Source organism: Leucoraja erinacea, chromosome 21 (assembly GCF_028641065.1).
Source record: "Leucoraja erinacea ecotype New England chromosome 21, Leri_hhj_1, whole genome shotgun sequence".
NCBI lineage: Eukaryota > Metazoa > Chordata > Chondrichthyes > Rajiformes > Rajidae > Leucoraja > Leucoraja erinaceus.
This window is the reverse complement of record NC_073397.1, coordinates 8073931-8097182: the sequence shown is the minus strand read 5'-3', so window position 1 is coordinate 8097182 and position 23252 is coordinate 8073931. Positions and strand designations below refer to the sequence as shown.

The 23252-nt window shown below is 44.2% G+C and overlaps 1 protein-coding gene across 3 annotated transcripts in view; it reads left to right on the top strand.

The window, feature by feature from the left end:
* Positions 1 to 6616: 6616 nt before the first annotated feature.
* ctsa (cathepsin A) overlaps positions 6617 to 23252 on the top strand; it is a 37829-nt gene continuing 21193 nt past the window's right edge. The window contains exons 1-6 of one of the 3 annotated variants that reach the window (XM_055652041.1): positions 6617 to 6730; positions 8073 to 8236; positions 16487 to 16598; positions 18563 to 18613; positions 19418 to 19504; positions 21351 to 21506. In XM_055652041.1, the coding sequence (XP_055508016.1) occupies positions 8073 to 8236; positions 16487 to 16598; positions 18563 to 18613; positions 19418 to 19504; positions 21351 to 21506 (570 nt within the window). In that variant the 5' untranslated portion in view covers positions 6617 to 6730. Of the gene's footprint in view, positions 6809 to 8072; positions 8237 to 16486; positions 16599 to 18562; positions 18614 to 19417; positions 19505 to 21350; positions 21507 to 23252 lie in introns of all 3 variants that reach the window. The other 2 variants (XM_055652040.1, XM_055652043.1) reach the window with 2 other exon arrangements.

Below are 23252 nucleotides of genomic sequence, written 5' to 3'. Positions count from 1 at the left end.
GGATCCCCATTTATACTCAATGGAATGTACGTCCTCGGATGATGTGCCCTCCTAAAGTCCATGATCAGCTCCTTCGTTTTTTTGATGTTGAAGAGGAGGCTGTTATCCTGGCACCAGTGCTAGATCAGCCACCTCCTCCCGGTAGGCCTTCTCATCATTGTCTGAGATCAGGCCCACCACCACAGTGTCATCAGCAAACTTAATTATTGAATTGGAGCTGAACCTAGCCACACAGTCATGTGTGTACAGGGAGTACAATAGGGGGCTGAGGACGCAACCTTGGGGCGATCCTGTGCTCAGGGTTAGGGACTTCGATGTATTCCCTCCCATCTTGACTACCTGGGGCCTGGCGGTGAGAAAGTCCAGGACCCAGGCACACAGGGAGGTGTTGAGCCCCAATTCCAGTAGCTTCCCGGCCAGTCTGGTGGGGACTATCGTATTGAAGGCTGAACTGTAGTCTATGAACAGCATCCTCACGTAGCCCCCCTTCTGGCTGTCCAGATGGGAGAGAGCGGTGTGCAAGACCTGGGAGACCGCATCGTCCGTGGACCTGTTCGGACGGTATGCAAACTGCAACTGGTCCATGTTCCGAGGGAGGAAGGCGCAGATGTGCTTCTTCACCAGCCTCTCAAGGCATTTCATGACTACCGAGGTAAGGGCCACCGGACGGTAGTCATTCAGGCAGGCTGGGGAGGCATTTTTTGATACCGGTACAATTATGGTGTATCACGCTGTCTAACTGCATTGCCACCTGTCTATGGATTTGTATTCCAAGTCCCCATATTTCCTCGAAGATAGACTCAAAAAGCTGGAGTAACTCGGCGGGTCAGACAGCATCTCTGCGAAAAAGGAATAGATGACGTTTTGGGTTGAGAATCCATTTCAGACTCTGTCTGAAGAAGGGTCTCGACCCAACACGTCACCTATTTTCTCCAGAGATGCTGTCTGACCCTCTGAGTTACTCAAGCTATTTGTGCCTATATTTCATTAAAAACAGCATCTGCAGTTCCATCCTATACATCCCAAATGACCTCCGTACTCTGCATGGTCCTAACATTAACGGTGAATGTCCTAGCTTTATGAATGCCCCCAAAATGCATTACTCACATTTGTTGTGGGATCTCTCCCCTTAGCATTATTGATCTTGCTCTGGTCTATTATGACAGAGGTGTTTGCAAGCACAGGCCTTTTACAAACAAGGACCATCTCATTATATGTGTGGGAAGGAACTGCAGATGCTGGTTTAAACCAAAGATGGACAGAAAGTGATGGAGTAACTCAACGGGAAAGACAGCATCTATGGAGAGATGGAATGGGTGACGTTTCGGGGCGAGACCATTCCTTTCTTCTCTCATTTCTTCACCCATTCCTTCTCTCCAGAGATGTTGCCTGTCCCACCGAGTTACTCCAGCACTTTGTGACCATCTCATTATACTTCTTTTTCCAAAATATTAGTAGATTAGGGGAACAAAATAAGAGAGTGGTAGATTTACACGTCAGTCAATAAAACTAGGATAAAAAGAAAATGAATATCAGATATAACCTATTTCCAAGGACCTGCAGTCAAATGGACTAGTGCAGATATGGAGAGAATACTGTACAGTGTGCAGTATTGATCTCAATTAAGCAAGAGTGTCATTGCATTGGAAAGCAGTCAATAAAAGATGTAATGAAAGATACCTAGAATGAGCAGGTTGTCTTATGGGGTAAGGAGGGACTGGCTAGGCCAGGGCTGGATTTACGTATAAGCTTCACAAGCTTAATCTTAGGGCCTCGAGATCTAGGGGGGCCTCGGCAGGGCCGGATTTACCTATCGGCTTCATGGGCTGATTGGAAGGGGCCTTACATAGGGGATTGGGAGGGGCCTCACAAGCGGACTAGCCTAGGGCCTCTCTTCATCTAAATCCGGCCCTGGGCTAGGCTGTCTTTGGTGGTGTTTAGAATAGTGAGAGGCAACTGGTTGAAACATATATGATTAAAAAAGATTTTCACAGGACGAATTGGGAGAGAACATTTTGTTTCCTCTTGTGGAAGAAACTAGAATAAGGAGTCACCATTTAAATATCTGGGATCACCTAAACAAGATGATTTGTTTGTCTCAGAGGGTCCAGAGTCTTTGAAACTCTCATCCTCAAAAGGCAGTGGAAGCTATAATTCTATGAATATTTTCATGACAGATGTAAATAGATTCTTGATAAGCCAGGGGGTAAAAGTCCAATATGGGTAGGTGGGATGTAGAGTTGAGGTTACAATCATTTGCGATCATGATCATTTGAGTGGTTGATTGATTCAAATTCATATATTAGCATGGCCATCACAATAGGCAGCTCACTTGCTGTAATTATATTATTAATGCCCCTGAACAGGCACAACTAATGTAGTTTCTATGGTTAAACACCGCATGTTTATACATTATAGTAATTTACCTGACCTATTCTGAATGCCTGCATACCCAGTTGATTCAGACCCTAAGAACCGCATGTGTTTTGTGGCCAAAGTGACTAAGAGGTCCAGTCAGCATTTTAGTTCTTGCCAAGGTATCACTTCCTTATTTTACAACTGTCTAAATACCAAGAAGGGAAATTATACTTGATTGGCTTCTGGAACAATGAGGAAATGGTTGTATTGTGTGATTTTTGTGCAATGATTAGTACTGGATTCCAGCCCAGTTTCATTTCTTCTCAGCTGATCACTGCTTAAGTTCATAATGTAGATTTGCACAAATGTTCCTATAATTAACCCATCAATTTGATCTCATCCTTCCAAAATGTCCATTGCTATCCCTTGATATCTCGCAGTGGATTATTAAACTGATTCACTAACCTGGCTCCAGTGTTCCTCCTCCAAACCTGTTGCAGGTGTTGATCACCTTTACTGCAAAATAGCGCTGCTGCTAACAGTACTTCATCCTGATCCCAAATGTATTTCCTATTCTTAACAGGTGCATGGCCCCATAGCAGAAGTGTCCACGTCGCGGGACTGGAAACTGGAAGTATCCTGAGCTAATTCTGCTACCACCAGTATCTATGACGACAAGTGATGGCTTCCACTGATTGTCGTCTAATTCTGCTACCACCAGTATCTATGACGACAAGTGATGGCTTCCACTGATTGTCGCTGAAGTTTGCGTCCTTTTTAGGACATAGAAACATAGAAACATAGAAATTAGGTGCAGGAGTAGGCCATTCGGCCCTCGAGCCTGCACCGCCATTCAATATGATCATCCAACTCAGTATCCCGTACCTGCCTTCTCTCCATACCCCCTGATCCCCTTAGCCACAAGGGCCACAGTACTCCCTCTTAATATAGCCAATGAACTGGCCTCAACTACCCTCTGTGGCAGAGAGTTCCAGAGATTCACCACTCTCTGTGTGAAAAAAGTTCTTCTCATCTCGGTTTTAAAGGATTTCCCCCTTTATCCTTAAGCTGTGACCCCTTGTCCTGGACTTCCCCAACATCGGGAACAATCTTCCTGCATCTAGCCTGTCCAACCCCTTAAGAATTTTGTAAGTTTCTATAAGATCCCCTCTCAATCTTCTAAATTCTAGAGAGTATAAACCAAGTCTATCCAGTCTTTCTTCATAAGACAGTCCTGACATCCCAGGAATCAGTCTGGTGAACCGTCTCTGCACTCCCTCTATGGCAATAATCAGAGTCAGAGTCAGAGTCAATTTAATTGTCATTTGGACCCCTGGAGGTCCAAACGAAATGCCGTTTCTGCAGCCATACATTACACACAAATAGACCCCAGACACATCATAATTACATTTAACATAAACATCCATCACATAGCCTTAATGTCCTTCCTCAGATTTGGAGACCAAAACTGCACGCAATACTCCAGGTGTGGTCTCACCAAGACCCTGTACAACTGCAGTAGAACCTCTCTGCTCCTATACTCCTTTTGCAATGAAAGCTAACATACCATTCGCTTTCTTTACTGCCTGCTGCACCTGCATGCCTACCTTCAATGACTGGTGTACCATGACACCCAGGTCTCGCTGCATCTCCCCCTTTCCCAATCGGCCAGGACGGACGATGACAGCGAGGTCAACAATTGTAACAAGGTGGGCATGACTCGAAGAACAGGTGCCAAACCTAAACCTGTCCTTCACCATCACACTAGTCCTTCTTTTTCTGCTACCTCCAGCTTCCCTGTGTTGGGTTTTATTACCTGCCAGTAATTCCTTTCAATGGCACTTTTTGGTTCTGCAAGACATCTTTCTGAGGTTGAAAGACCACATCTTTCATTGCTCACCTCTTCCCTTAAATACATCTGGCTTACTGTGCACTGACTCAAGGAAGAGAGAGCCTAAATGCAGACACAATCACACACAGAAAGTCAGATCACATCTGGGTAAAACAAACATCATCTGTGGGCACTTGAACTCAACTGGTTAGACATTGAATCATGACATACCTTTATTTTAGTTTAGTTTATCGTCATGTGTTCTGAGGTAGTGAAAAGCTTTTTTGTTTCATGGTATCCAGTCAGCAAAAAGACTATACATGATTACAATCAAGCCGTCCACAGTGTATTCACTTTATCAAAAATGTAATCGCACTATTTGGCCTCTGTCAATAGTACAAGGACAAAGGACAAGGACAAGGGACATTTATTGTCACATACACCATTTCTGGTGTGAAATTTGTTTTGCCATTTGCAGCACACCACTAAAAGAAGAATTGAACATATAACATAAAAACATCCCCCCACAATGGTTCCCACTGTGAGGGAAGGCAACAAAGTCCAGTCCACTCCCCTTGTTCACCCGGTAGTCGGGGTCTAATAGAAAACACAGACTGGGAAGCCTATACAATATTGAAGAGGATTAACAATGTGAATAGCATATTTTACATGGCAAAAACACCGACAGTGGTGACACAAAAATCAAGGCATGGCTGTGAACATTGATAACGCCACAGACTCATAATCGTAGGAAGGGACACACAGTCCAATAAACCACGAGTCTGAAGAAGGGTCTTGACCCGAAACGTCACCCATTCCTTCTATCCAGAGATGCTGCCTGCCCAGCGGAGTTACTCCAGTGTTTTGTGTCAATCTTTATCATAAATGTAGGTACAGTATGTTCCATTACAAAGCACAATGAAGTTGGGGATACATTCATGCAAGATCCCCAAAACAATGGGACAAATGGATTATTTGGACATACTTGTCGGCGGGGGCTGTGGTTATGTCTAAGGCCAAGAGACGTGGGAGGACATGGGGATTACGCACACAGCTGCTGAGTACATTCCTTGCAAATCTACCTTCGCTCAACAACAAAGTGGGCAAACTGCAACTCCTGTGCCAAACAAACAAGGACTTCTGCGAGCAAAACACCATCAAATTCCTTCCATGTATATATACTTGGCCAATAAATTGGATAAATAATATCGTGGAGGATCCACACAATCCAGGCCATGTGGTTTACTCACTGCTACCATCGGCCAAGAGGTACAGGATCTTTAAATCACCATGTTCTTTGCTACAACTATCAAGTTCTTGAACTGACCTACACACCCCAATCCTACCTTGGCAACAGAATACTATGGACCACCTGTTACCACGGACTTGTTTATTAATTGTATTTTGCATTATCGATTTTTTTTTTGTAGTGTTGTAGTCTACAGTTTGTAGTCATTTCTATTCGCTATCTTGTACAATTTGTATTCTGTATGTGGTTTGAATCAATGCATCTGTGATGCTGCTACAAGCAAGATTTACCTGGTACCTGTAATAATATTGTGACGGTCGTCACAATACAAATAAGGTACTGTAGTCCAGAGCACCTAAACATGTTACACAGACATAGGAATTGGGGAGTACCTTATGAAGAAACACGAATGAAAATAAAGAAATAACAATTGTGATGGGGAGGAAAGTGGGCGAGGAGGTGGGAGGGACAGAGGGGAGAAGAAATAGACTGAGAGTAAAGTAAGGGTGAATGGAAAGATGAGGTGGGAAGGGATGGGGACAAGGAGGCATAGGGTATGAGTGACGTGTAAGAAGGAACTGCAGATGCTGGTTTAAACCAAAGATAGTCACAAAAAGCATCACTGGAGAGAAGGAATGGGTGACGATTCGGGTCGAGACCCTTCTTCAGACTGATGTCACTTTCCTGCCTTTATTCCGCCACCTGCGCTTTTTCTGCCCCACCACAATGAATCCTAGAAAGGGTCCCGACGCAAATGCCGTCTGCCCCCACTCTAGCTGCTGTGCTGCCCCCACTCTAGCTGCTGCCCCCACTCTAGTTGCTGCCCCCACTCTAGTTGCTGCTGCCCCCACTCTAGTTGCAGCCCCCACTCTAGTTGCTGCTGCCCCCACTCTAGCTGCTGCCCCCGCTTCTCTAGCTGCTGCTGACTGCGTAAGTTCTCTAGCTGCTGCCCCCACTCTAGCTGCTGCCCCCACTCTATCTGGTGCTGCTTTGCCCCCCACCTAGCTTGCTGCCCCCACTTAGCTGCTGTGGTGCCCACACTCTAGCCGCTGCCGACACTCTAGCTGCTGCTGCCCCCACTGCCCTGCAGCGCCCGTCCCGTCCCGCCGCCTCCAGCCCCCGGCCCCCGCTTCGGGAGCTGCGGGACAGCGTAAGTTCTGCAGATGACAAACCCGGAACCAAAGATATCTGGTATCTTTGCCCGGAACCGGCTTCACGTGACCTTAGCACATGACTGCTGGGCCGCCCGGGCGCCTGACGGTGAAGGCGGAGAGACTTGGAGAGAGAGAGAGGTGAGGTCCCATCCCACCCACCCCATCCCGGGACAGCAGGGGGAGAGCGGGGCTGCCGGGGGAGACTTGGAGATCGGGGTGAGATCGCGGGAGAGCGGAGTAAGGGGCCGGGAGGCTGTGACTGTGACTGTAGGGGGAGAGAGGGGGTAAGATCCCGGGAGTGTAGCAGTGCGGGAGGGACGTCCGGAGACCAGGACTGCCGGGATTTGGGCTGGGAGAAGGGGATTGCCTGGGAAGAGGGGCTGGGAGAGCGGGGAGAGGGGCTGGGAGAGCGGGAATGTCGGGACGAGGAGCCGGGCAGTGGTCCAAGAGCGAGTTCCGCGTTGAGATGAAGGGGGGGAGACGGGCAGGAGTCGGGAGGGAGCTCCTGGCGCCGGGAGCGTGTGATGCCCGGCACGGCTTCACTGTGTTTTCTCGGTGGTTTATCAATGAGCCTGTGTGGTGACCACAAGTTTGCACGAAGGGATGACGGCAGCTCACTGTGGTGTGAAGGGTAGGAGGGGGGCAAGTGCCCTGTTACTGGGGGAGATGTAACTGGGTGCTAGGATCGCCAGCCCATTGGGCCTATTTACTCTATTGGAATCTATTTTCTTCAGTAAATGCTCTCATCTCCTAGTCTTATGACATCAGTTCAAGTCCTCTGAAGCTCACTACTTTGATTTACAAAGGAAGCTCTGGCTGTTAAACTTGTGTACAACTGAAGATGGACACAAAATGCTGGAGTAACTCAGCGGGACAGGCAGCATCTCTGGAGAGAAGGAATGGGTGACGTTTTGGGTCAAGACCCTTCTTCAGTCTGAGTCTACTCCAGCGTTTTGTGTCTATCTTTGGTTTAAACCAGCAGCTGCAATTCCTTCCTCCACATCGTGTGCAACTGAGTTGAGCAAGTTACACATTTCAAGTCAAGTCAAGTACACATTTGGAGGTTACAATGTGGCCTGACTTGTTTACTGCAGTAGAGGTATTGTGCATCATGCCATCAATTTGAAGGGATGTTCCCACTGTCGCCTTGAAGAGTCTGTCTGACAATCAATCACAACACATGACTCAGCAATGGTGGCAGAGCATTCTTTACCCACATTAAACTACATCACTGATGTCAGGACAAAGCCGAGCAAAGCTTTGTCTTGCCCCACCTCTATTCCAGTTTTCTCTTGCTCTTTCCCCGCCCACTCCCCCCAAATCAGTCTGAAAGGGTCCTGACTCGTAACATCTCCTATCCATGTTCTCCAGAGATGCTGCCTGATCTGCTGAGTTACTCCAGCTGTGTGTTTTGTAAACCAGCATCTTCAGGTCTTTGTGTTTCCACTGATCTCAGCTCTTTTTTTATTTCCTCTAACAGATGACTCCTCTTGTGGTTTTGATTCTGGTAGTTCAAGTCTTTATTGCTGAGTCTGCACCAGCTAAAGATGAGATTATGTACCTCCCAGGCCTGGCCAAACAACCCAGTTTCAGGCAGTACTCTGGGTACCTGAATACATCTGAAAATAAATATCTCCACTACTGGTGAGTGACTTGGGTTTACATTGCTCATGTTTTTACTCAACTTTCTTTTATGTTAAAAATAACAATTTCTTCATTCAATGGCACACTGGTTCAAAAACTTACTATCCACAGGTAAGGTTACAGTTTCACTGATGCTGTCTGATCTGCTTTGTATTTCCAACAGTGTTTGTACATTACAGCAACTTGCTAATTAATATGCCTTTGACAGACTGCAGTCTGGAATGACAAAGGCAGTGGATGCATTACCACCACCATTGGGAATTAATACATGTAGCCCTTCCTTTATACTGACTCAAAATTCAAGAACCCCATTACAGTATCACATATGCACTTTTATCACAGGCTGTAGTGGTCCAAGAGCAAATCTAATGGGAAACAAATGATGGACAATAGGTGTGGTAAGGAACTGCAGATGCTGGTTTAAACCGAAGATCGACACAAAATGCTGGAGTAACTCAGCGGGACAGGCGGCATCTCTCAAGAGAAGGAATGGGTAATGTTGTGGGTCGAGACCTTTCTTCAGACTGATTTCAGGAGAGAGGGAGATGCATAGATCAGGCAGTGTAAGGTGTGAAAACAGGACAAAGGGGGTGGAGATCAAGGAATATGTAGAATAGATCATTGTTAGCTGGGTGAAGGTGACAACAAACCAAACGGATAAAATGTAGTCGCAGCCAATCAGACTGGTTGGAGAACTGGAAAGGGTGTAGGGAGGGAAAGCAAGGGCTATTTGAAGTTAGAGAAGTCAATGTTCATCCCGCTGGGGTGTAAGCTGCCCAAGCCAAATATGAGGTGCTGTTCCTCCAATTTGCACTGGGGCCTCGCTGATAATGGAGGAGGCCCAGGACAGAAAGGTCAGTGTGGGAATGGGAGGGGGAGTTAAAGTGTTTAGACAATGGGTATTTTCTTGACAATGCTTAAGTAATGCAATGTTAAAAAATATTGAAATCAACGAGGGCAGAGTTTGGATTTCATGACAAGGATACCTTGTGTAGTTAGGTTTGTAATGCATGGTTTACCATACACTTAATGTAAGAAATAGAGGCTGAAGCTTCCCCTTATGCCTGCTCTGCCATTCTATAATGTCAAGACAATTATTTTGCCCAGGCACCACTTTCCTATATTAACCCCATATCCCTTGATTCCCTTAATATCCAACAATTTATCAGTTTCTTAAATGTACCAAGAGACTGAGCCTCGACCGCTCTTTTGAGCAGATTCCAAAGATTCATCACTTTCTGGAAGAACAAAAGAGTCAAAGTCAAAGTCAATTTTATTTGTCACATGCACCCGAATTATAGAAACTTACAAAATTCTTACAAAATTCTTAAAAATTCTTAATCCAGGACAAGGGGTCACAGCTTAAGGATAAAGGGGAAATCCTTTAAAACCGAGATGAGAAGAACTTTTTTCACACAGAGAGTGGTGAATCTCTGGAACTCTCTGCCACAGAGGGTAGTTGAGGCCACTTCATTGGCTATATTTAAGAGGGAGTTAGATGTGGCCCTTGTGGCTAAGGGGATCAGGGGGTATGGAGAGAAGGCAGGTACGGGATACTGAGTTGGATGATCAGCCATGATCATATTGAATGGCGGTGCAGGCTCGAAGGGCCGAATGGCCTACTACTGCACCTAATTTCTATGTTTCTATGAAGGTGCAGTGAAATGAATTTGCCAGCAGCGATACACTTAAAAAGAAAACACAATACACAATAAAATTTAGCACAAGCATCCACCACAGCATTCTTCACTGTGGTGGAAGGCAACAAAGTTCAGCCAGTCCTCCTCCTTTGTTCACCCGTGGTCTGGATCAGAAATCCTCCATAGTCGCTGCTACGGACGGCCCGATATAAGGCCCTCTCGTTGGGAAGATCGAAACTCTGACGTCAGGACGTCAAACACCCTCCTTTCTTTTTATCTGGGTCCTCCAAGGCTGGTTCCTCATTTTGAATTTTGTTTTGACTCTATACATCTTGGTTGGGGGAAATCCCTGTTATACTTGTTAAACCTTAATAATTTTGAGCCTTCCATTTTAAAATAGGAAGAACAATTGTGTGAATAACAGCATGCTTCCCATTCCTTGCCCAACTTCCAAAACTCCTCTTTTTCCTTTCCATTCCATTCCACTCATCTCCTGCATTTTGGAGATTAGTAAGACCACCTTGTATGTTACTTTAGAGTTTAGATACAGCATGGAAACAGGCCCTTCAGTCCACCGAGTCTGCACCGACCAGTGATCACCGCACACCAACACTACCCTACAGACACTAGGGACAATTTACACTTGTACCAAACCAATTTCCCTACAAACCTGTACGTCTTTGGCGTGAAGGAAGAAGCCGAAGATCTCGGAGAAACGTACAGACAGCACTCATAGCCGGGATTGAATCCTGTAAGGCTGCAACTCTACCGCTGCGCCACCGAGCCGCTCAAGAACCCGAATCCTCCATTTCAGTACCTGGGGCTCTGAATGTGCTAGGTGTGCCTGGTCCAGGACATGAAATTGATTTCATAAATGCTAGTTGTAGTTTCCCATTGGCTTCCATTGTAGAATATCTTTGGTAGTTTTTTTTAAATCTATCTGTATTGTTTTTTGATTTTAGATTTTTAGATTATTTAAGATTTTATGCCATCAGGTGTGCTTCAATGAATTGTCTGGATTCAAGAGCAACATTTTTCTACCACATCTGTAATGAATTCAGACAATGAGCACAAAGCAATCAGAAAGATCAAATGTCAAAAGTGTTTATTTGTCATATGCAGCACAGTAGTGCAGCTGATAAGGTCGCTGCCTCACAGTGCCAGAGACCTGGGTTTAAATCAGGGTGCTGTCAGTGTGGCGTTACATAGAAACATAGAAAATAGGTGCAGGAGTAGGCCATTCGGCCCTTCGAGCCTGCACTGCCATTCAATATGATCATGGCTGATCATCCAACTCAGTATCCCATCCCTGCCTTCTCTCCATACCTCCTGATCCCCTTAGCCACAAGGGCCACATCTAACCTCCTCTTAAATATAGCCAATGAACTGGCCTCAACTACCTTCTGTGGCAGAGAATTCCACAGATTCACCACTCTGTGTGAAAAATGATTTTCTCATCTCGGTCCTAAATGACCTCCCTCTTATCCTTAAATTGTGACCCCTAGTTCTGGACTTCCCCAACATCGGGAATAATCTTCCTGCATCTAGCCTGTCCAACCCCTTAAGAATTTTGTAAATTTCTATAAGACCCCCCCTCAATCTTCTAAATTCTAGCGAGTACAAGCCGAGTCTATCCAGTCTTTCTTCATATGAAAGTCCTGCCATCCCAGAATCAGTCTGGTGAACCTTCTCTGTGCTCCCTCTATGGCAAGAATGTCTTTCCACAGATTAGGAGACCAAAACTGTAAGCAATACTCCAGGTGTGGTCTCACCAAGACCCTGTACAACTGCAGTAGAACCTCCCTGCTCCTATACTCAAATCCTTTTGCTATGAATGCTAACATACCATTTGCTTTCTTCACTGCCTGCTGCACCTGCATTCCTACTTTCAATGACTGGTGTACCATGACACCCAGGTCTCGTTGCATCTCCACTTTTCCTAATCGGCCACCATTCAGATAATAGTCTACTTTCCTGTTTTTGCCACCAAAGTAGATAACCTCGCATTTATCCACATTATACTGCATCTGCCATGTATTTGCCCACTCACCCAATCTATCCAAGTCACCTTGCAGCCTCCTAGCATCCTCCTCACAGCTAACATTGCCCCCCAGCTTCATGTCATCCGCAAACTTGGAGATGTTGCATTCCATTCCCTCATGCAGATCATTAATAATATTATAAATAGCTGGGGTCCCAGCACTGAGCCTTGCAGTACCCCACTAATCACTGCCTGCCATTCTGAAAAGGACCCGTTTACTCCTACACTTTGCTTCCTGTCTGCCAGCCAGTTCTCTATCCTCATCAATACTGAACCCCCAATACCATGTGCCTTAAGTTTGTATACTAATCTCTTATGTGGGACCTTGTCGAAAGCTTTCTGGAAGTCCAGATATAACACATCCACTGGTTCTCCCTTATCCACTCTACTAGTTACATCGTCGAAAAATTCTATAAGATTCGTCAGACATGATTTACCTTTCATAAATCCATGCTGACTTTGTCCAATGTATTCACCACTTTCCAAATGTGCTGCTATCCCATCTTTAATAACCGACTCCAGAATTTTCCCCACCACCGATGTTAGACTAACTGGTCTGTAATTCCCCGTTTTCTCTCTCCCTCCCTTTTTAAAAAGTGGGGTTACATTAGCTACCCTCCAGTCCTCAGGAACTACTCCAGAATCTAAAGAGTTTTGAAAAATTATCACTAATGCATCCACTATTTCTGCGGCTACTTCCTTAAGTACTCTGGGATGCAACTTATCTGGCCCTGGGGATTTATCGGCCTTTAATCCATTCAATTTACCTAACACCACTTCCCGACTAACCTGGATTTCACTCAGTTCCTCCATCTCATTTAACCCCCGGTCCCTTGCTATTTCCGGCAGATTATTTATGTCTTCCTTAGTTAAGACAGAACCAAAGTAGTTATTCAATTGGTCTGCCATGTCCTTGTTCCCCATGATCAATTCGCCTGTTTCTGACTGCAAGGGACCTACATTTGTTTTAACTAATCTTTTCCTCTTCACATATCTATAAAAACGTTTGCAGTCAGTTTTTATGTTCCCTGCCAGTTTTCTTTCATAATCTATTTTCCCTTTCCTAATTAAGCCTTTTGTTCTCCTCTGCTGGACTCTGAATTTCTCCCAGTCCTCTGGTAAGCTGCTTGTTCTGGCTAATTTGTACGCTTCATCTTTTGTTTTGATACTATCCTTGATTTCCCTTGTTATCCACGGATGCACTACCTTCCCTGATTTATTCTTTTGCCAAACTGGGATGAACACTTGTTGTAGTTCATCCATGCAGTTTTTAAATGCCTTCCATTGCATATCCACCTCAACCCTTTAAGAATCATTTGCCAGTCTATCTTGGCCAATTCACGTCTCATACCCTCGAAGTCACCTTTCTTTAAGTTCAGGACCCTTGTTTCTGAATTAACAATGTCACTCTCCATCCTAATGAAGAACTCAACCATATTATGGTCACTCTTGCCAAGGGGCCACGCACAACAAGACTGCTAACTAACCCTTCCTCATTACTCAATACCCAGTCTAGAATAGCCTGCTCTCTCGTTGGTTCCTCTACATGTTGGTTTAGAAAACTATCCCGCATACATTCCAAGAAATCCTCTTCCTCAGCACCCCTGCCAATTTGATTCACCCAATCTATATGTAGATTGAAGTCACCCATTATAATTATTTTACCTTTGTTGCACGCATTTCTAATTTCCTGTTTGATGCCATCCCCAACTCCACTACTACTGTTAGGTGGCTGGTACACAACCCCCACTAGCGTTTTCTGCCCCTTAGTGTTTCGCAGCTCTACCCATATCGATTCCACATCCTCCAAACTAATGTCCTTCCTTTCTATTGTGTTAATCTCGTTTTCATGTTCTCCTTGTAACTGCTTAAATTTCCTTCATATGCTCTGGTTTCCTCCTACATGCCATAGATACGTGGGTTTGTAAATTAATTGACATCTGCAACAAAAAAACGCCTCCCTAATGTGTAGGAATAGATGAGAATGCAGAAGAACATAGAACTAGTGTAAACAAAGGATCATTGATCGGCATGGATACGGTGGGCCAAATGACCTATTTCCAGAAACTAAACTAATCTAAACATGCACTAGGGACAGGAACAATGAAATCCTCACTGGCTACAGTTTTTCAGGCCCATTAAACTCAACAACAATAACTGCTTCAAAGAAGGGTTGAAGAAGGGTTTCGGCCCGAAACGTTGCCTATTTCCTTCGCTCCATAGATGCTGCCTCTCCCGCTGAGTTTATCCATCACTTTTGTCTACCCTCAACAACAATAGCAATATATAAATATAATTTAAACACAACAAATTGAATATGCTGGTTTACAAACAAACAAAGTGCTGGAGTAACTCAGCGGGTCAGGCAAATATATAAATATAATTTAAACACAACAAATTGAATATGCTGGTTTACAAACAAACAAAGTGCTGGAGTAACTCAGCGGGTCAGGCAAATATAATTTATTGTATTATTGTTGTATCCGTTACACTAGGTCATCAGATCATAATAGTGAAAGCTGAAGTACACAGTGCAATCTTGCACAGAGTCCAGTGGTTCTGTGCTAAGGTAGTGTCGTGCAGGGTGGTACAAGAACCCAATAGTTTATGGAATGAATGGCTCTTGGGCTCCAATACCTTCCTCCCGATTGTAACGATGAGATGAGAGCGTGACCAGGATAGTAAGCATCTTTTATGATATTCGCTGGCGTTTTTGATCCTGTAGATCCATGTGATGGTGAAACTATATTTCCCTTTAGTTCTGTATGCAGGAAGTAAGTGATTTCAAGAAACAGAACATTCCCAATCAATCTTTGTTTCAATTCTAGTGAGGATACATTACTTTCCAGTGTATTGATAATTGTATCTGTTGCTGTTGCGTGCTCTCAGCTTGAGCCAAAAGATCTCCTCTCACTCTCATTACATAGAGTCCTGGTTTGTCTGCATCTGAACATTTGTGCATAGGATCGCTCAGCTCCTGGTGTCATCACAACCTTGGATCACACGTGGAGCTAAATTCCAGGGATGAGATGAGTGTGAATTCCATTGACGTTGTTGCATTTGACTGAGTGTGGCATTAAGGGCAAAGCACACAAGTGGTTGGAATCATAGCTCTCTTAAAGGAAAATGGTCATGGTTGTTGGTGCTCAAATATTGCTGTCTAGGGTCAGTCTGAAGAAGGGTTTCGGCCTGAAACGTTGCCTATTTCCTTCGCTCCACAGCGGCTGCCACACTCGCTGAGTTTCTCTAGCAATTTTGTCTACCTTAGCTGCCTAGGGCATCACTTCATGAGTTCCTCAGGACAGTCTCTTTGGCTCCACCATGTACGGTACTTCAGTGACTGAACTTCCACGATTAAATTTGGTGGGAATGTTTGACTGCACAACATTTAAATCCAAACCAAATGAAGCTGTTCATTTTTGCAATATTTGGACAACATTTGGCCATGGGTTGGAAAATAATATGATAGAGCAGGCAATGACCATCTCCAATAAGAGATGGTAATATCATCATACAGCAGATACCAACCTTTGAACATTTGGGATCACCAAATGAGGTCATTGACTCACCTCCTGTCATCCTTAACATCTCACCAACTACAGATCACAATTCAATGTTTTTTATAATTCCTCATGTACCAAGGTACAGTGACATTCTTTTTTTGTATACAGTTCAATAAACTATAGCTATACGAGCATAATCTCAGGTTAATTACAGTGTATAGAAACATCCCACTGAGATCATATACAAGAGTCACTCGGCAAGTCAGGAGTTTAGTTGAATATTCTACACTTGTTTTAGGGGCCTGTGCCATGTGGCGATGTTGCCGGCGTCATATCAATGTCGCCTAAAGATTTTGAACATTTCAAAACCCAGCGGCGACAAAAAAATGTTGCGACACTTGCAAAACACCGGGCACCATACGTCATCACGCCACGTATTTTTTGGTGACCTGATACGTCAGTCAATAATCCCGGCAGTCGCCGAAAAAAACGCCGTTGGACAGGCCCTTTAACGAGTGATGTCCCAGCAATACCGAAACCTGATGCCATCCAAGACAAAGCACCTTGTTTGATTGTTTAGTGTTGTGGATGGCATACTATTCGTGGCTGCTGCAAAAGTACACCATAATCAGTGTACCTTCTACATATTATATAGTGATCACCCACCAAGATTACTATGGCAGCACACCTCAAATCTGCAAACCTCTACTAGCAAGAAGTTTCAGGTGTGTGCGGTCACCTCTGCCTATATGTTCTCAGAAATGCACACGCACTTTGCCTTGAAAGTATCTCGCCTCAGTCCTGATGCAGGTCTCAACCCAAAATACATTACCTTCACAGATATCGCTTGGCCCATTATGATCCTAAACCTGTGAATCCAGATGATCCTAAACCTGTTTGGTGTTTGTTCTAATTCTAGCCTCTGCATCTCAGCCAAAGTCAGCACTTATCAGGAGGAAACTTAAGAATACTCATTGTCCAGACCTTGTCATTCTGATCCTGAATTCACCTTTAGGTGTTGAATGGAGTTACTTCATCTCTAATGGTTATTGTTCCTACCTTGCAGGTTTGTTGAATCTCAGGGGAATCCTAAAAGAGACCCAGTGGTGCTGTGGTTGAATGGAGGCCCGGGCTGCAGCTCGCTGGATGGGCTTCTAAATGAGCATGGTCCCTTCTTGGTAAGCAGTGTCATTGGCTTCTCCATGAGTTCAATCCAATTGTTGGCAATGATTTGAAATGCTGCTAAGCGCTATAAGGAGTGACCTTTTCAATAAATGCTTTCTGCTTTGAGTTTTATGATGCTACAATTAGTCTTGATACCATTTAATCGAGAAAAGGAATTGGCTGCAGAGAATAGCCCAATTAAAACAATTTGGGAGGCTAGCAGAGCACCCTCTCTACAGCATGAGAAGAGCCTGATGATTGTGTGTGAGTTGTGCTGGGTTTTACTGTACATGGTGTGGTATATGGTACATGGTATAGTCCATAACCTAAATGTGTACTGAGCTAGTTGCCTGAGTTTAATTTAATCTGGAGATCCAAAATGGATTGAGTCCATTGGAACCTGTTAGGTAAACGTGAGGGGAAAATAGCCATAAAACATGGAAATGGGTCCCATTGGGTCGCTGATCCCATTCTATTCTCCTCTGGTTCCCAAAAAACTCTCTTCAGATTCTACCACTTGCACCAACCAATATGTCTATAATTTGGGAGGACACATTGGGGCATCGTGGTCACGGTGAATGTGTAAATCCAATCCAATCCAACTTTATTTGTTAAGCACTTTAAAACAGCCAATGTTGACCAAAGTGCTGTACAGAAGAATAAACAAGGCATCATAAACAGACACCATAGCAGCTCACATGAGGCGCAAAAATTACATATGAAATACAACAATAAATTAAAAGACATAAAACATGAGTAAAAATAATAGCCACGGAATAAAAGCAATCAAAAAATAAGAAATTAAATCAAGTAAATAAATAAAGTCGACATCTTACTGGGTATCAAAGGCCACGGAGAAGAGATGGGTTTTAAGAAGTGATTTAAAAACAGACAGAGAAGAGGCCTGTTTAATGTGGAGAGGCAGATTGTTCCATAATTTGGGTGCCGACACAGCAAAGGCACGGTCCCCTCTGAGCTTTAGCTTAGTTTTAGGCCCACTCAGGAGCAGCTGATTATCTGACCTGAGAGAGCGGGCGGGTGTATAAGGGTGTAGAAGCTCAGATAGGTAGGGCGGGGCAAGACCATTCAGGGATTTAAAAGCAAATAAAATAATTTAAAAATGGATCCTAAACTGAAAACAACACCATACACCTCTGCACATCGATGGAGCTGATGTGGAAAGGGTCAGCAGCGTGAAGTTCCTAGGACTCCACCTGTCAGATGACCTGATGTCCACAACCAACACCACAGCACTGGTCAAGAGAGCCCAGCAGCGACTACACCCTCTCCGAAGACTACGTAAAGCAGGTCTCCCCACTACACATCTACGAACTTTTTATAGGGGGACAGTCGAGAGCACATTAACCAACGGCATCACTTCCTGGTTCGGGAGCTGCAAGGCGTACGAACGGCACCAACTTGACAGGATTGTGAAGACCGCCAGCAGGATTATTGGTGCTCCACTCCCTTTCTTGCTGGACATATACAGGAAGAGATGTATCAACAGAGCCATCTCCATCATCAAAGACCCCTACCACCCATCGCATCACATATTCTCCATCCTGCCATCTGGGAAGAGGTACAGGAGCATTAGCTGCAAAACCAGCAGGATGCTCCTCAGCTTCTTCCCGCAGGCTATAAGACTGATAAACAGACTTAGCCCCCTGCCAAAGTATAGCAAGGAAACAAATGGCTAGATGAGCTACTTAGGCTTGAAGGTTAAATATTAGTTGGGACACCAAAGAGGATTCTTCTATGATTCTTTAACACAGTCTGTGGAACAAACAAGGCCACAGTTTAAAAGACAATACTTCTGAAGGCAGAATAACTATCAACAATGTATTGGCATACAAATCCGGTTTTGTCAGAAAGAACTTGAACCTTGTCAGTGTGGTGAGAATGCTTACAATTGTTGTTAATTTCAAAATTGTCTGCAACATTCAGTTAATGGAACTAAATATTGGTGTTCACTTTGCAGATCCAACCTGATGGGAAGACACTTCAATATAATCCTTACTCCTGGAACTTGGTGTGTATCATTTTGGTTTTTAATCTATTGTGTTGCCCCTTGTTCAAGCTGACCTTTCAGCTGCTAACCCATGAATAAATGACTTCTAAATACAACAACGTTTCCTTAGCACTTTAATGTACAAAAGCATTCCAAGGTTCTTTACAGAAAGATTATCAAACAACATCAACACCAAGCCATGCAAGGTGATATTAGAAAAGAAAAAGAAAATTCAAAATATTTAGCAGGCTCAGGCAGCCTTTGTTGAAAAAGAATCAACAAGATCAAATCTCTCACCTTAAATGCACGTTAAAGTTCTGAGACCCGGGAGAAGGGGGGAGGGCTGGTCGGGGAGCGTTCAGAATTTAAGAGTGAAGAGTTATATGACAAAAGGAATAATGGTGCAAATAAAAAGGAAGCAATAATGTAGAAAGTAAAGATGCCGTAGTGATAGAGTTGCTGCCTTGCAACGGTAGAGACTCGAGTTTGATCCTGACTACGGGTGCTGTCTGTATAGAGTTTGTACATTCTTCCTGCTACCATGTGAGTTTTCTACGGGTGCTCCAGTTTCCCCCCACATTCTAAAGGCATGTGGTAGTGTAGGTTAATTGGCTTCTGTAAATTGTCCCTTATGTGTGCGATAGAATTAGTGTACGGAATTGGCGGGCCAAAGGGCCTGTTTCCACGCTGTAATTCTCTTCTAAATAACTTGTGTAAGTGGGAGTATATTATAGAGAAATATTGATAGGTTTAACCATTGGTTTTGGCCCTTTCTATTGTAACGGTTCTGAATTTACACTATAATGAACCAAATGTCCTTTACAGATTGCAAATATGCTGTACCTTGAGTCACCAGCAGGGGTTGGATTTTCCTACGACGATGACCAGCAGTACCGAACCAATGATACTGAGGTGAGACGAGGTTTATGTTAGTAACAGGTAGGGAATGTGTTTCACTGTCAATGTGCATGCCCTCATGGCAAAGGTTAGCTATTACTGCCCATCTTTATTTATTCTGTTAAGGTGTTGGTGATGGTTCTTTTCCTTGAATTGTAAAGGCCTGTGTTGCTACTAATTGGGTTTAAGGGTGGTGATCCAGCAAGGGCCATTGGCTTGTAAGTCAAGATGTTCCCACAAAATTACTGCTCTTGTTCTTAGTATTGCAGAGAGGGGTGTGAGATGCTGTGTGTAGTCTTCATGGTAAGTTATTGTGCAGTCACAGTGCATCAGGAGGAGACCTGATGTCAAGTCTAGGAGCCCTGAGCAAGGAAGCCATGCTGCCTAAATAGTCTGGAAAAAGCATTTAGAGACTTTTTTTGATTAGGCATGTGGATATGGAGGGATATGGATCACGTTCAGGCAGAAGAGTTTAATTTAACATAGCATCATGTTTGGCATAGATGTTGTGGGCCAAAGGGCCTGTTCCTGTACTATAGTCCTCTACGTTCAATAGTCAGTTCAGATTTGTGTGAACATTCTACTCAAGTCAAGTCAAGTTTATTTGTCACATACACATACGAGATGTGCAGTGAAATGAAAGTGGCAATGCTCGCGGACTTTTGTGCAAAAGACAAACAACAAAACAACCAAACAAATCATAACACACATATTCTTTTACATAATTAATAATGGAAGGAAAAACGTATAGTAGAGTTAGTCCCTAGTGAGATAGGCGTTTACAGTCCGAATTGCCTCTGGTAAGGGTTTGGTGATACAATTACAATACAATACAATACAATACAATACAAAACACTTTATTTGTCCCCGAGGGGCAATTCAGATGTTCCTGCAGCACACTAATAAAAATACAACATAGCATTCAAGAACTTTAACATTAGAACATAAAAACATCCCCCCACAATGGTTCCCACTGTGGGGGAAGGCACAAAGTCCAGTCCCCATCCTCTTGTCCACCCAAAGTCGGGCCTATGAGGCCTCCACAGTCGCCGCTACGGGGGCCCGATGTTCCCGGCCGTTCTCGCCGGGTGATGGTATTCCGACGTCGGGAGAACCCTCAGCGGCTTGGGGTGCCAGGAACGGCCGCCCTCCTACCGGAGACCGCGGCTTCCAAGCCAACAGACCACGCCGAACGGAGCCCCACACACTGGCGATCTCGGCGAGAGATCCCAGGCTCCGAGATGTAAGTTCAGTGCCGCAGCTGGCCGCTCCACAGAACCCCGGCTCCATGATGTTATTATCGGCGGTCCCAGCATACTGGAGTTCCAGCGCGGTGACCCAGACAAGGCATCGCCCGCTCCGCAATAGTGCTCCAGCGCCGCACCGCCGCCAAAGCCGATGTTCTGGCCAGGTCCCCTCAGGGAAACGTCGCTCCAGGACCCGCTGGTAGGCCGCCAGGACAGGTCGAAAGTGCTGCTCGGAGGAAGGCAGCCTCTCCGACCAGGTAGGGACTTGAAAAGCAGTTTCCCCCTTCCCCCCCACCACCCCCCCACACATAAAAGATTAGACCCCCAACTAAACACTTTAACGTACTAAAAACAATAAAAAGAAGTGAAAGAAAACGGACAGCTGCAAGATAGGCACCGTTCAGGACAGCGCCCCCACCTATCACCATTACATACCATTTATTACATACCATTTATTTTTATTTGTTCTGGTTGGGAAATCTTTGGTACGACTAAGTTATCGTTACTAGGCTGCTGATGGTATTTTCTTTGTATTTTATGTTAGTCAAAATTAATCCTGCTTTTAAACCCTTCGAAACTTCTTTTGCTCTTGCGCCACCTCTCTCCGCTTCCAGGTTTCATTCAATAATTACCTCGCAGTGAAGAAATTCTTCCAGCTTTTCCCAGAATACAAGACGAATGCATTCTATATTACTGGAGAGAGTTACGGAGGAATCTACGTACCAACACTCGCAGAGCGTGTGATGACTGACAGGAACATTAATTTTAAGGTAGGAGCTTAAAATTGCAAATTATTCAAAACTTGTAGGAAATATTCAGCAAATCTTGCAGCAGCTGCGAATAAGGATGCTGAATATTTTAAACCAATAGCTTTATTTGCCGATATAATTGATCCAAACACTTTTTTTCCTCTGTAAATTTGAACGTTTCTGGTATTTTGTGTTTATTTCAGATTTGAATGAATGAATGAAACTTTGTCACTTTATTTCCAGATCTGTAATATTTTCCCTAGAATCCAAACCATCATGTTGCATGTTAATCGGAGAGAGAAAGCAGATTAGGAAATCTTCTCTTCCCCATCTAATACATCATACCAAGGGAGTGTAATATTGTTGGATTCGAGAGGGAGAGAGTATACGTTTCATGGTCCTGCACGGGGAAATTTAGATTTTAAGGTTAAATGTTGAAGGAAGATCCTATTGTAGTGTTTTGAGGAGTACAGGTGTATTTTCTCAATTCTCGCCCAACACTTTCTCTCAAACAGTTATATTACCTGACCTGTTTTACACAGTTTATTGCATTTCGCTGTGAACTTTCTGCTGCATTTTGTTTAATAAGACTCAAGGAACTATAGGATTAACCATCAGCAGTCAGTTTTAATTGCACAAGGGGAGAAGTGTCTCAGTCAAAGGCTGTGATCACAACTCCAAAGTTTAAGTCGGTACAGCAGCACATTTATACACCAAAAAAGATAACAACTGCGGAAGTACAGATGTGAGGTAGATTGATATATTAATTATAGGAATTGTGCTTTACCCTTACATCGTACAAAAGTCGTGACTTTTCGGTTCCGAATGCAACAAGGTGCAAAGGAAAGGACAATTAAGGTGTTAATGGCGAGTCTGCAAGAACTGGGGTATAGTGGAACTGACAATATGTTTAGTTTAGTTTTTTAGTTTAGAGATACAGCGTGGAAACAGGCCCACCGGGTCCGTGTCGGCCAGCGATCCCCGCACATTAACACTATCCTACACACACAAGGGCCAGTTTTTACATTTATCAAGCCAATTAACCTACAAACCTGTACGTCTTTGGAGTGTGGGAGGAAACCGAAGATCTCGGAGAAAACCCACACAGGTCATGGGGAGAACGTACAATCTCCCTACAGACAGCACCTGTAGTCGGGATCGAACCCTGGTTTCCGGCGCTGCAAGCAATGTAAGGCAGCAACTCTACCGCTGCGCCACCGTGACCGCCATGACCACCGTGACTGCCATTAATGGCAAATGCTAGCTGGCAACTTGAACACCTCCAACAGTTTTCGGGACTTCCACAATTTCCTTCTTTACAACGGTTTAAGAATATTTTATTGACAAAAAAGCGTATTGGGGAAATCCAAATCCTTTGGTCATCTGTACTTTCAAACAATAAGGGAAATCCCATTAATGAACATAGGAACGTAGAAAAATAGGGGCAGGAGTGGGCCATTTGGCCCTTCGAACCAGCCATTCAATATGATCATGACTGATTGTCTAAAATCAGTACCCCGTTCTGGCTTTTTCCCCCATATCCCTTGATTCCCTTAGCCCTAAGAGCTAAATCTAACTCTCTCTTGAAAACAGCATTTTTCCGCATTTGTATTCATAGAATCTGCTTTTGTAAGGAACAATGACATTTTGGGGATTTTTTTTCTGATTAATGTAGGAGCATAATGATTAAATACTGCATAAGTAATTGTAAGATTAAATCCCAACATGGAACGATGAGTCTCAAAGTATGAGATGGCAGCAAAAAAC